The sequence below is a fragment of the Hylobates moloch genome, unplaced genomic scaffold (assembly GCF_009828535.3).
Source record: "Hylobates moloch isolate HMO894 unplaced genomic scaffold, HMol_V3 SCAFFOLD_11, whole genome shotgun sequence".
Lineage (NCBI taxonomy): Eukaryota > Metazoa > Chordata > Mammalia > Primates > Hylobatidae > Hylobates > Hylobates moloch.
Genome location: NW_026652286.1, coordinates 98,233,218 through 98,245,435, shown reverse-complemented (window position 1 = coordinate 98,245,435; position 12,218 = coordinate 98,233,218). Strand labels below are relative to the sequence as shown.

The 12,218-nt window shown below is 44.6% G+C and overlaps 1 protein-coding gene across 4 annotated transcripts in view; it reads right to left on the bottom strand.

Moving 5' to 3' along the window:
- STT3A (STT3 oligosaccharyltransferase complex catalytic subunit A) overlaps positions 1 to 5,052 on the bottom strand; it is a 30,218-nt gene extending 25,166 nt beyond the window's left edge. The window contains exons 1-3 of one of the 4 annotated variants that reach the window (XM_032167822.2): positions 4,898 to 5,052; positions 1,534 to 1,656; positions 419 to 479 (exon numbers count right to left, since the gene is read on the bottom strand). In XM_032167822.2, coding sequence (XP_032023713.1) covers positions 419 to 479; positions 1,534 to 1,621 — 149 coding nt within the window. In that variant the 5' untranslated portion in view covers positions 1,622 to 1,656; positions 4,898 to 5,052. Of the gene's footprint in view, positions 1 to 418; positions 480 to 1,533; positions 1,657 to 4,857 lie in introns of those variants that run through there. The other 3 variants (XM_032167823.2, XM_058446674.1, XM_032167824.2) reach the window with 3 other exon arrangements.
- Between the last annotated feature and the right edge of the window lie 7,166 nt (positions 5,053 to 12,218).

Sequence of the window (12,218 nt, the reverse complement as noted above, 5' to 3'; positions counted from 1 at the left end):
CAGATCTTAAGTGATAGGCAGACATACTAGCAATGCTTCTCACATTTTTTGAGTTTCAGAGACTTGGTCAATTCCAACACACACACTTTTTTTTTTTTTTTTTTTTTTTTTTTTGTAGAGATGGGGTTTCACCATGTTGCCCAGGCTGGTCTCGAACTCCTGAGCTCAAGTGATCCCTCCACCTCGGCCTCCCAAAGTGCTGGGATTACAGGTGTGAGCCACTGTGCCTGGACTCCAACACATGGGTCTTAAAAGGAGATAATTATCTCCTTTGGAAGCCTTTAAGGTTTTTTTTTTTCCGTTAAATGTACTGAAAGCACATCTCTATCACTGAGAGCTGACTGAAATTTGAATTTGAAACCCATGAACCTGAATGCCTCCCAAAGGAAATAATACCAGATCAAGCAAAGGTACTCACGGATCAAACTCATGGATAACACTTTCAAATCTCAGGACAGCAAAGAGACGAGTGGAGAAGGCTGCAAAAACCAGAGAGTTAATATTTTATTGGTTATGTGCCATGAAAGAAGCAGATATAGTATTATAATGAAGACAGTATTATCCAGTAGAGAGGTCACAGAAAATATAAAATAATCCCTGAATAAAGTCTTTATCCATCTCTCCCCACATAAAGGAAACAAGAGAAGTTTACTTTCCCCTGACAATGGCATCTGCATTTTCCACTTTCATAGGTCACAGTTAACTAATTACAAAAGCCTATAACATTACATTCACCTACTAATACCAAACTCAACTTACATGGTCATCTTTTATATATGCTGACTCCCCCACCATACACACATAACTAAACTTAACCTTGGAGCAAAGTAATAGGTATGGCAAGCAAAACTATACCTAGGACTCATGAAGACCCAGAAAATCTAAAATACAGAGTAAACTCTCAAGAGACTTTCGAAAATACTATAGGAGGCACCTAAATTGAAGATAATTGTCTTTTATAAAAATCAGTTATCCAAGGGTCCCCAATATCACTTTCAGCCCTGTGAGAAAATAGAATTGGCACAGCATGCTTCCCATTATTTCAAAGATGATCATAGCCCTTTTTTTTTTTTTTTGAGACAGAGTCTTGCTCTGTTGCCCAGGCTAGAGTGCAGTGGTGCAATCTCGGTTTACTGCAACCTCTGCCTCCCAGGCTTGAGCGATTCTCGTGCCTCAGCCTCCCAAGTAGCTGGGAATACAGGCATCCACCACCACACTCAACTAGTTTTTGTATTTTTAGTAGAGACAGGGTTTCATCATGTTGGCCAGGCTGGTCTCAAACTCCCAGCCTCAAGTGATCCACCCGCCCCAGTCTCCCAAAGTGCTGGGATTACAGGCATGAGCCACCACGCGTGGCCCATAGCCCTGACTTTTATATTCCTTTTATTTTGCCTTCATAAAATCATACTGATGAGGAATGGAAAAACATAACAATCTGCTAAAAAGAACAAGGCATTTTAAGATAGCGATTTTCAATTTTTTTCTAGACTTTCTTCTTTCTATCCCCAAAGAGAGGTTCACATGCACACTCACATAATACAGCAGCCATTGACAGAATGAGAAGCTTCAGAAGTGTGTCCTGCTTCTCATAGGACAATCGCAAAAATCCAAATTTAGTCATCTTGACATGAATGGGTGGCAACACACGACGATCAGCTAAAATGAAAAAGTCAAGACCACAAGATATTGAACACCTTCAATTTACTTAATTTTCATATTTTATGATGAGAGGGAATCATAAAGGACATAAGAGCTAGCAAAAACACCAGGGAGGGTCAAGGCTAAGACTAATATCCAAGCCTGGCCTAAAGTATGATCAACTTGCAAGGAAGTAGGCATAAGTCAGGTCAATGTGTCAAGACTAAAATGGAGTGGTCAGAATAAACCATCCATAATTTTATTTCCCACTCCTTCACAGCTAACAAGTACATAAGCACAATTAGCAATAGTATAGCACAAGGAAGAGATAAAAAATAAACAGGAAAGATTGGAAATACTGAAAAATAACAAAATGGAGAAAGAGAGCACTCAGGAAAAGGCAGGACTGTACGGGGGGTGGGGGGGGGAAGGCAGGAAATAAACAATGAGACCAGAAGTGCAAGCCCCAGCAATTTCGGAGGCTAAGGAGGGAGGATCGCCTGAAGCCAGGAGTTCAAGACCAATCTGAGCAATACAGCAAAACCCCATCTCCACAAAAAAAATTGTATAAAATTATGCAGGCTTGTGGTCTGCACCTGCAGTCCCAGCTATTCAGGAGGCTGAGGCAGGAGTTGGAGGCTGCAGTGAGCTAGGATCACACCACTGCACTCCAGCCTGGACAACGGAGCCAGACCTCCTCTCTTTAAAAAGGAAAAAAAAAAAGTGAAAGGCATTAAGAGGAAAAATAGAAGTCACGACTGAATCAACACAATTTCAAGCCCTAAATTTAAACTTCAACTGAATGGCTATAAACTTTTTTCTTTTCCAAATCCCAATGGGGCTGTCGGGTCAACTAAGAGCATAACTGATAACCAATGCAGGTACAATCATGCACTCACGAACAGGAGGAGGTACACAAACACAGATCCACTGTGCTCTCAATCCCATATATCAGACTGTAACGACTGCTCAGATCTATACCCACTTCCAATCATCTGTCTCAAGGCATCTCTGTAACTGACAATGCTGATTTAAGAGACTGATTAAATTACACAGAGACAGTCTGATGGCATCAGATGATAATCTAGAGGGAAAGAAAACGAATTTTTCCTACTGAAGCAGAAGAGTCAGGGGATTAAAAAAAGTAGATTAAAATGTTGAGGGACACTATCTGTAGGCAGTTCAAAATGGAAATCACATGAGAGATATGAATTATTTATATAGCAATATAGCATTAATCTACCATAGGTTAGTTATTCTTGTATAAGACAGTACTACTATCTTTTTTTTTTTTTTGAGACGGAGTCTCACTCTGTCACCAGGCTAGAGTGCAGTAGTGGCATCTCGGCTCACTGCAACCTCCACCTCCTGGGTTCAAGCGATTCTCCTGCCTCAGCCTCCTGAGAAGCTGGGACTACAGGTGTGCGCCACCACACCCAGCTAATTTTTGTATTTTTAGTAGAGACGGGGTTTTACCATGTTGGCCAGGGTGTTCTGGATCTCTTGACCTCATGATCTGTCCACCTCAGCCTCCCAAAGTGCTGGGATTACAGGCATGAGCTACCACGCCTGGCCCTACTTTCTAAAATTACAAGGTGATCAAAGGCTAAGTTATAACGACTATAACAAAGGATATGTAACATCGTTCAAGACGTTTTGCTTTTATTCTTTTTGACTGACATATAATTGTACATATTTATGGAGTACAGTGTGACACTTTGGTACATGTATATAATGTGTAATGATCAGATCAAGTCAGGATAATTAGTAGATAGTAGTAGATTTATTTATTTATTTATTTATTTTTTGAGATGGAGTCTCGCTCCTTCACCAGGCTGGAGTGAAGTGGCACGATCTCGGCTCACTGCAACCTCCGCTTCCCAGGTTCAAGCAATTCTCCTGCCTCAGCCTCCCGAGTAGCTGGGATTACAGGCGTGTGCCACCACGCCCTGCTAATTTTTCTGTTTTTAGTAGAGACGGGGTTTCACCATGTTGGTCAGGCTGGTCTTGATCTCGTGACCTCGTGATCCACCTGCCTCGGCCTCCCAAAGTGCTGGGATTACAGGCATAAGCCACTGTGCCCGACCTATTTTTTTGTCTTAGGAATATTCAAAATCCACTCTTCTAGCTATCTGAAAATATACAATAAATTGTGTATTTTTGTTAATTATACTCCTCATAATAGTTATCCTATAGAACACAAGAAATTATTCCTATCTAGTTGTACTTGTGTATCTCTTAATAGACCTTTGTCTGTCCTCCTCCGTGAATCTTTTCTCCCACTATTATTGGAATAAAGGAGAAGAACAACAACAGCAACAACACTGGACTAGGTGGAAGGCATATAGAATGCTAGCCCCAACACTGAGAAGTCAAGCATGTTTTCCATAATTAACTGTCCCAGAAGAGCAGTTTTAGAAATGTGTTTAAGTATAGTCCCAAAGGGAAACCTTATTTTGCAACTAAAAATAAAGGCCTAACTACTCCAGGAGGTCAACAATCCAGCCGTATCTCTCAGGGTTTGCAGCTGTTTTCTGGAATGCCTGAAATAGGAACAAACTTAACACCACTGCGTTGATATGAGCCACACACCAAAATGAGACTGCTAGGATCTCTACCTGAAAACTGAGTAAACGAGCTAGTCATTTAGGGCAGGGCCATAAGGGAGATTTCATCTCGTGCTCTTTGGTCACTTTCGCACACCGCCAAGCAAATAAGAGCAAAGACACCTTTCTTCAAACACTTACCAATCTGCTCTCCTCAACTGTGCCCTGCAAGCTGTGGCATCTCCTGCCACCCTACCTCTAGTTTCCCAGACTGCAATTTCCCCAGCCCCGTTTTCCTACACACGTTTCCACACCCTCTCACAATCTTTTACTCTTCTCCCTTCCGGTCTCTCCAGCGGGTCCCACCTCCCTCTTCTTCCCACCCTCAAAGAACTGACCATCTCTGATACCCCTCAGCGCGGGACACTCATCACCCCAGCATCCTACGCGACTTCCCCTCCATAACTAGTCCCAGGACCCAGTCTTTCCCACGCTCTGTCCTCAAGACCCACCTTACCCTCCCTCCCCAGACCTTCACATCCTTCCATCCAGGAAGCCCCCACACCACGCCCCACGCCCTCTCCTCTGCAAGGCCCTAAGCTCTGCTCTCCAACCCCATTTAGAGTTTTGCCTCCTGCACTTCGTTCAGCCCCATCAACGCCATGGACTGTACCTGCCGCTGATTTTCAAGTTACGTTCTACGGCCTTCTCACCTGGCCGGCTTCCCTAAACCATCCGCGGGGCTCCCTCAGCCATCCGTTCAGCGGCGCACCCAACCCTGGCAGCAGCCGGGTCAGCCTCCCGGACCGCTCCCCCGTTGGCTGGCTCCAGGCCAATAGGACGCTTCGGGAGAGCGATAGGATCCCGGAATTGTCTGTCAAATCCGAAGGCACAAATCGGGCCGCGATTCCAGTTGTTAATTGGTCATTACAGCTATCACTTCGCAGTCTAGAGGCGGGTCTGTATGCTCCCGCCGAGCTGTTATAGGCCGGCGCGTAGGAGTCAAGAGCGCGAAAAGAATGCGCCCCCAAGCAGTTTGGTTGAGGGCCGAGGAGTGACGTGTCGGTTTGCGGACCCACGGGGAGTCGCGGTGGAAAGGCGTGGCTCGCTGACTCCCGTCATGTGACAAGAAGCGGAAACTACGCTGCAATAGGCCGTTGCTCCAAGTCCTAGTAACTCGGAATGCGGAGCCGCTCGTCTCCGTTTTTTTTAAGGTAGAAATTGTTACCTAATACAAGGTGAAAGGAGAGGAGGGAAGCATTTTCTACCTATTTATTCTCAATTAAAACTCAAACGCTTACTGGTCCAGAAAGTTCTTTTGCAGGATGTGCCTGATAGTTGACTCGAGCTTTTGCTGTGCTCTGGTAACTGCGATGGACCTGGGAACCTTGACAGAGTTCACAGCCCCTGGCTTTGTGAAAGAGCGTGCCTAGGCCTAAAGGGGTTGTCGGGGCTAAGCTGGAAGCGTCTCTACTGCCGGCTGAGACAGCCACCGCCGCGGAGGCACAGCCCTCCCCAGCAGCAAGCGGGCTTCCTCGGGAGATCGGGAGGCAGCCCGGCCATGCTTAGTCAGTTCAGCCCTTTGTTAAGATACCCGCCAGAGAGCCGCTCTCCCTATCCTAACTTGCCTCTCTTCTCTCGCACCCCACGCGCTCCCCGACCCCCAATAAGTTTGCCGAGGGCAGAGAAGGGGACGAAGTTTCAGCAGCAATTCCATCATCTCAGACTCGCACATATACACCTTTATCCTCAGGCACTTCCACTCCCTGCGCGCCTCGGTGAGCCAAGGCTACACCAGAGAGTGGGAACGTCCCGCAGCTCTTCGAACTTGTTGCCTCTGCCACTCACGCAGCTTCCTATTCTCCCATGAACGGAACCCACCACTTATTGAAAGGTCATTATTTAAATAAGTGCTTCAGAATCACATGTATTTTTTAAAAAATTCACATGACCAGGCTCGCCCCAGGACGTTGTGATTCAATAGATCTGCTTTTTGTTTTGTTTTGTTTTTAATAGTAAGTGTTCGATGTAATTTTACTTTAACAAAAGGAAACTGAAGCTGAGCCTGAAGGAATTACAGAACTTGAAGTAAATGCTTCTTCAAAATAGGAGTTTCGGTCGGGCGCGGTGGCTCACGCCTGTAATCCCAGCACTTTGGGAGGCCAAGGCGGGCGGATCACGAGGTCAGGAGATGGAGACCATCCTGGCCAACATGGTGAAACCCCATCTCTACTAAAAATACAAAAATTAGCTGGGCTTGGTGTCAGGATCCTGTAATCCCAGCTACTTGGGAGGCTGAGGCAGTTGAATCGCTTGAACCCAGGAGGCGGAGGTTGCAGTGAGCCAAGATCGTGCCATTGCACTTTGGGCAGCAAGAGCGAAACTCCGTCTCAAAAAAAGAAAAAGAATATTAAGATGTTAGATTTTTTATTAATTTTTTTCAAAGGCCAGGCGAGATGGTGGGCTCCTGTAATCTCAGCTACTCAGGAGGCTGAGGCAGGAGAATTGCTTCAACCCAGGAGGCAGAGGTTGCAGTGAGCTGAGATCGTGCCATTGCACTCCAGCCTGGACAACAGAGCAAGACTCCGCCACCAAAAAAAAAAAAAGTATTAAACATGTTTCTTAAAGAGAATACATTTAAGCTTCCAAGTGATGAAATTAAGTAAACCTTTTCGCGTCAAAATGTACTATTAAAGAATAAAGTTTGGGGCCGGGTGTGGTGGCTCACATCTGTAATCCCAGCATTTTGGGAGGCCGAGGCGGGCGGATCACGAGGTCAGGATTTCGAGACCAGCCTGACCAACATAGCGAAACCCTGTCTCTACTAAATATACAAAAATTAGCCGGGCCTGGTGGCGTGTGCCTGTAATCCCAGCTACTCAGGAGGCTGAGGCAGGAGAACCGCTTGAACCCGGGAGGCGGAGGTTGCAGTGAGCTGAGATCACGCCATCACACTCCAGCCTGGGCAACAGAGCGAGACTCTGTCTCAAAAAAAAAAAGAACAAAGTTTGAAAATCTAATCCTATTTTTAGGATGAGTCTTTGATACCAGTCCATGAGGAAAGGCTTATTTGTGAATAAAATCAAAGGAAAACAAACTCAGGAAAATATTTATAATTATTATAAACAAACCTTGAGGTCCAGGCCTCGTGGCTCAAGATTGTAATCCGAGCACTTTGGGAGGTTGAGGCGAGAGGATGGCTTGAGGCTGGGGGTCAGCCTGGGCAACATGATGAGATGTAGTGTCTACAAAAATAATTTTTAAAAATTAGCTGGACATGGTCGTGCTGGCCTGTAATCCCAACTACTGAGGAGGCTGAGGCAGGAGGATTGCTTGAGCCCAGAAGTTAGGCGGCAATGAGCTGTGATCATGCCACTTCACTCCAGCCTGGGCAACAGAGCAAGAAAGACTCTATCTCTAAATAAAATAATAAATAGGCCGGGCACCGTGGCTCATGCCTGTAATCCCAGCACTTTGGGGCGCCAAGGCTGGCAGATCACCTGAGGTCGGGAATTCAAGACCAGCCTGACCAACATGGAGAAACCTCGTCTCTACTCAAAATACAAAATTAGCTGGGTGTGGTGGCGCATTCCTATGATTCCAGCTACTCGGGAGGCTGAGGCAGGCGAATCTCTTGAACCTGGGAGGCGCAGGTCGCGGTGAGCCGAGATTGCGCCATTGCATTCCGGCCTAGGCAACAAGAGTGAAACTTCGTCTCAAAATAAAATAAAATAAACCTACAGTTTATACATGAATTATAGTGTATCAGTTAATCCTCCTCCCTCCTGATTTATAAGTCCAAAAGTTTTGAATTGGTTGTTTCAGAAAGCAATGCTTTTACTATTTCATCAGTTGCTTAAAAGGAATGTTTTGATGTAGAAGTCAGAACTTTTTTGTAGAGCTTTTGATTTTTCTTAAAGTATCAGTTTACCTTTCTTGTATATCATTGATCAAATGAAACTCATGCCTTCATCTCATCTGTAGCAACCAGAGTAATAGTATCTGTGTTCTCGAAGCGGTTCTCTCCAGAAACCACGTTTCTAGTGTGTGCAAAGTTGTATTACCGGGATTTCCCCTGAATGCACTTCTGGATTCCACTGTTTCATGTTATTTGGTTGGGTGTTTTGTCTTAATAAGACATAGTTCTTTTTTTTTTTCATAGATTATCATCTGATAAGACATCTTGCTATTTCTTAGATTTATTTTTCACTTTTGATGAATTTTTTTTTAAGTGTTTTAGAAAAGCTGAATGGAAGCAAACATTGCTTTTGCGTGTTAGAAAATATCTGTATTTTGTCCTTAATAGCGTGGCTGGGTTTAGAATTTTAGAAACAAAATTGGGACCTACCCACCCCACCCCGTATGCACACAGACACATAAAAGCACACTTTCAAGGCGTTGTGACTATATTGTCTGTGAGCCACTGTGCCTTAAGAAACCTGATGCCAATCTGAGTCACATTCTTTTATGGGTAATCTATTTCCCTCTCTGATAAATTGTCTTTCCTTAGAGATTTCATCTATGTGTTTCATCTTCTTTCATTTTTTTCTGCTTTACATTTGGCAGGCCCTTTCAGTCTGAAAACTACAATTTGTATCATCAGTTCAGGAAGTGTTCTTTGATTTTATTCATCTCCATTTTTCTATTCTCATTTTCTGAAGTTGCTGTTGGACAAATGTTTTATCTTCTGGTTCTTGGATACCTCTACCATTCTTAACTTTTTCTTGATCTTTTTGCTATTTGTTCTGGAAGATTTCCTCAATATTATCTTGCAGTTCACTAATTTAGCCTCTTCAGTATCACTTTTTTTTTTTTTTTCCTTGAGACAGGGTCTCATTCTGTCACCCAGGCTGGAGTGCAGTGGTACAATCTCAGCTCACTGCAGCCTCAACCTCCTGGGCTCAAAGGATCCTCTTGCCTCAGCCCTCGAGTAGCGGAAAACACAGGCGGGAGCCACCACGGCTAATTTTTGTATTTTTTTGTAGAGACAGGGTTTCACCATGTTGCCCAGGCTGGTCTCAAACTCCTGAGTTCAAGCAGTCCACCCACCTCGGCCTCCCAAAGTGCTGGGATTACAGGCATGAGCCACCACACCCGGCCAGTGCCACTTTTTATTTGGTGGGGGGCAGGGACGGAGTCTCTCTCTGTCGCCCAGGCTGGAGTGCAGTGGTGTGATCTCGGCTCACTGCAACCTCTGCCTCCTGGGTTCAAGCGACTCTTCTGCCTCAGCCTCCCGAGTAGCTGGGACTACAGGCTTGTGCCACCACGCCCAGCTAATTTTTTGTACTTTTTGTAGAGACAGGGTTTCACCGTGTTAGACAGGATGGTCTTGGTCTCCTGACCTTGTGATCTGCCCACCTCAGCCTCCCAAAGTGCTGGGACTACAGGCTTGAGCCACCGCGCCTGGCCAGTGTCACTTTTATAAGCCATCTCATTTTTTAAAATTTCCATAACTGCTTTAATTTCCAAGAGCTTTCCTATTCTGTTCTTTTACAATAATCTGTTCTTTTTTTTTTTTTTTTTTTGAGATGGAGTCTCACTCTGTTGCCCAGGCTGGAGTCCAGTGGCAGAATCTCGGCTCACTGCAAGCTCCACCTCCCGGGTTCACGCCATTCTCCTGCCTCAGCCTCCCAAGTACCTGGGACTACAGGCGCCCGCCACCACGCCCGGCTAATTATTTGTACTTTTAGTAGAGATGGGGTTTCACCATGTTAGCCAGGATGGTCTCAATCTCCTGACCTCGTGATCTGCCCACCTCGGCCTCCCAAAGGGCTGGGATTACAGGCGTGAGCCACCGTGCCCAGCCAAATCTGTTCTTACGTTATGGATGCAGTAGCTTCTGAAATCCCTGTGAAAATAGTTATTATAATTTTTTAAATCAGCTTTTGTTTCCATAATTACTTAAGTTTCCTCCAGAGCCAGGTGTTACTTGTGTGTTGGAAAAGCTGCTGAGCTGATTCCGATGTTGATTCCTTGTGAAGAGGAATGATTAGAGGAACTTACCTAAATGATTAAATGGTCATTGTTTTTTTTCTCTAGGTCTCAAAGCACTACAGAATATCTAAATTTGAAATCAGAATGAGTACAAGGACAGGCTGAACATATGGCCTAATTGCTCATTTTACTCAAAGATTCCCTGAATTCCAGTGTTTGATCCAGCTTTGAGACCTATGGAAAAATAGCTGATCATGTAATTCTTGAAATTTTTGCATAGTCATTTGCTTGTCAGTCTCTCTCACTGGACCGTCAGGTCCTAGAAGGCAGTAATCATATCTTTCTGGTTCAACCTTGAGTCCCCAGTCCCTTGCTTAGTACCTGACAGAGAAGGTGCTCAAATGCTTGTTACATGATTAAATCATAATTCCCTCACTTGATCCTTCAGTGGTTCTGCAGACTCATTTTAGGTCCATCCAAAATTCGTACTGGTGTATGGCTCTCGTTGTTACAAAGGTGTAAATTACACTGATCTAAAGTCAGCTTCCTTTTAACTGCTGTAGGTTATGCAACTTAGGCAGAATATCGTTTTGTTTTTATTTTGAGATCACCCTGTCGCCCAGGCTGGAGTGCAGTGGTGCGATCTCGGCTCACTGCAACCTCTGCCTCGCAGTTTCAAACGATTCTCCTGCCTCAGACTCCTGAGTAGCTGGGACCACAGGCACATGCCACCTCGCCCGGCTAATTTTTTTTATTTTTAGTAGAGACGGGGTTTCACCATGTTAGCCAGGATGACCTCGATCTCCTGACCCCATGATCCGCCCGCCTCGGCCTCCCAAAGTGCTGGGATTACAGGCGTGAACCACTGCACCCAGCCCAGAATATGTTAATAAAAGGTGAGATGACTGCTAAACTATCTATTCCACCCCACTACTGATGAACAGATAACCTTCACCAGAGCAATCTCAATGGTGGAGGTAAACACACATAAAGGAGCAGAATGAACGTACTACTGCTATAATCAGAAAATAAAGTAATATTTGTGGGTGGAAAATGAGGACAGTGAATGGACAACTATAGTTGCCTTTTCTCTCATAGATGCTATCCTTTTATTAAGTGCAGAGCAGTTAACACATCAGTACATGAATGTGTCATTTAAGTTTCTAGCAGGCTTAACGTACTCAGATCTAAAGCATCTACTTTCTGATTTTGAGAGTTGCTATAACAGACAACTCAGCTCTATAGATAGAATCAAAAGGGTTGTGTTTTCTATTACATATACCTGTCCAAGCTGTGATGTCTATCCCTTGAAAAGTGCTTCTGGGAACAGTTCCTCAGATCCTACTGGTTTTGTGATTAAAACTCAACCAAATTTTCATTTTTAGTTTTGTGAGCTCCCTTGTTTTTGGTTACTAATTATTAGTCTGCCTCAAACAGGTATTCTGAACTTGGCAAAAATAGTCTAGTCTCTTTTTGACCCATTTCCTAATCACTGCTCTCAGTGACAATACCCTCGTGAAAGGCAAGAAAAATTTACACTGCTTTGTGTATATAACTCATTTGAGATTGTCACATTTCTCTTATCACAGATATGCCTAATCTAGCCTTTATACAAAAGGCTTGGCTGCTCAACTATGCTAATAAAACTCGAGATTCCTCACTTCCAGTCATTTAAACCTTTACACATTTTCTTCAGCCAGGCACAGTGCTGGGGATAAAAATCATATACCTTCATCCACTCAACATCCCTGACCCTTTTTTCCCCCCTAAAACAGAGTCTCACTCTGTCACCCAGGCTGGTGTGCAGTGGTGCGATCTTGGCTTACTGCAACCTCCACCTCCCAGGTTGAAGTGATTCTCCTGCCTCAGCCTCCCAAGTAGCTGGGACTAGAGGCATACGCCACCATGCCCAGCTAATTTTTGTATTTTTAGTAGAGACAGGATTTCACCATGTTGGCCAGGCTGGTCTTGGATTCCTGACCTCATGATCCACCCGCCTCGAGCCTCCCAAAGTGCTGGGATTACATGCGTGAGCCACCATGCCCAGCCTCCTTCACCCTTTTAAACCAAACTGAGATGTTTCTTTTTTCTTTATTCCAA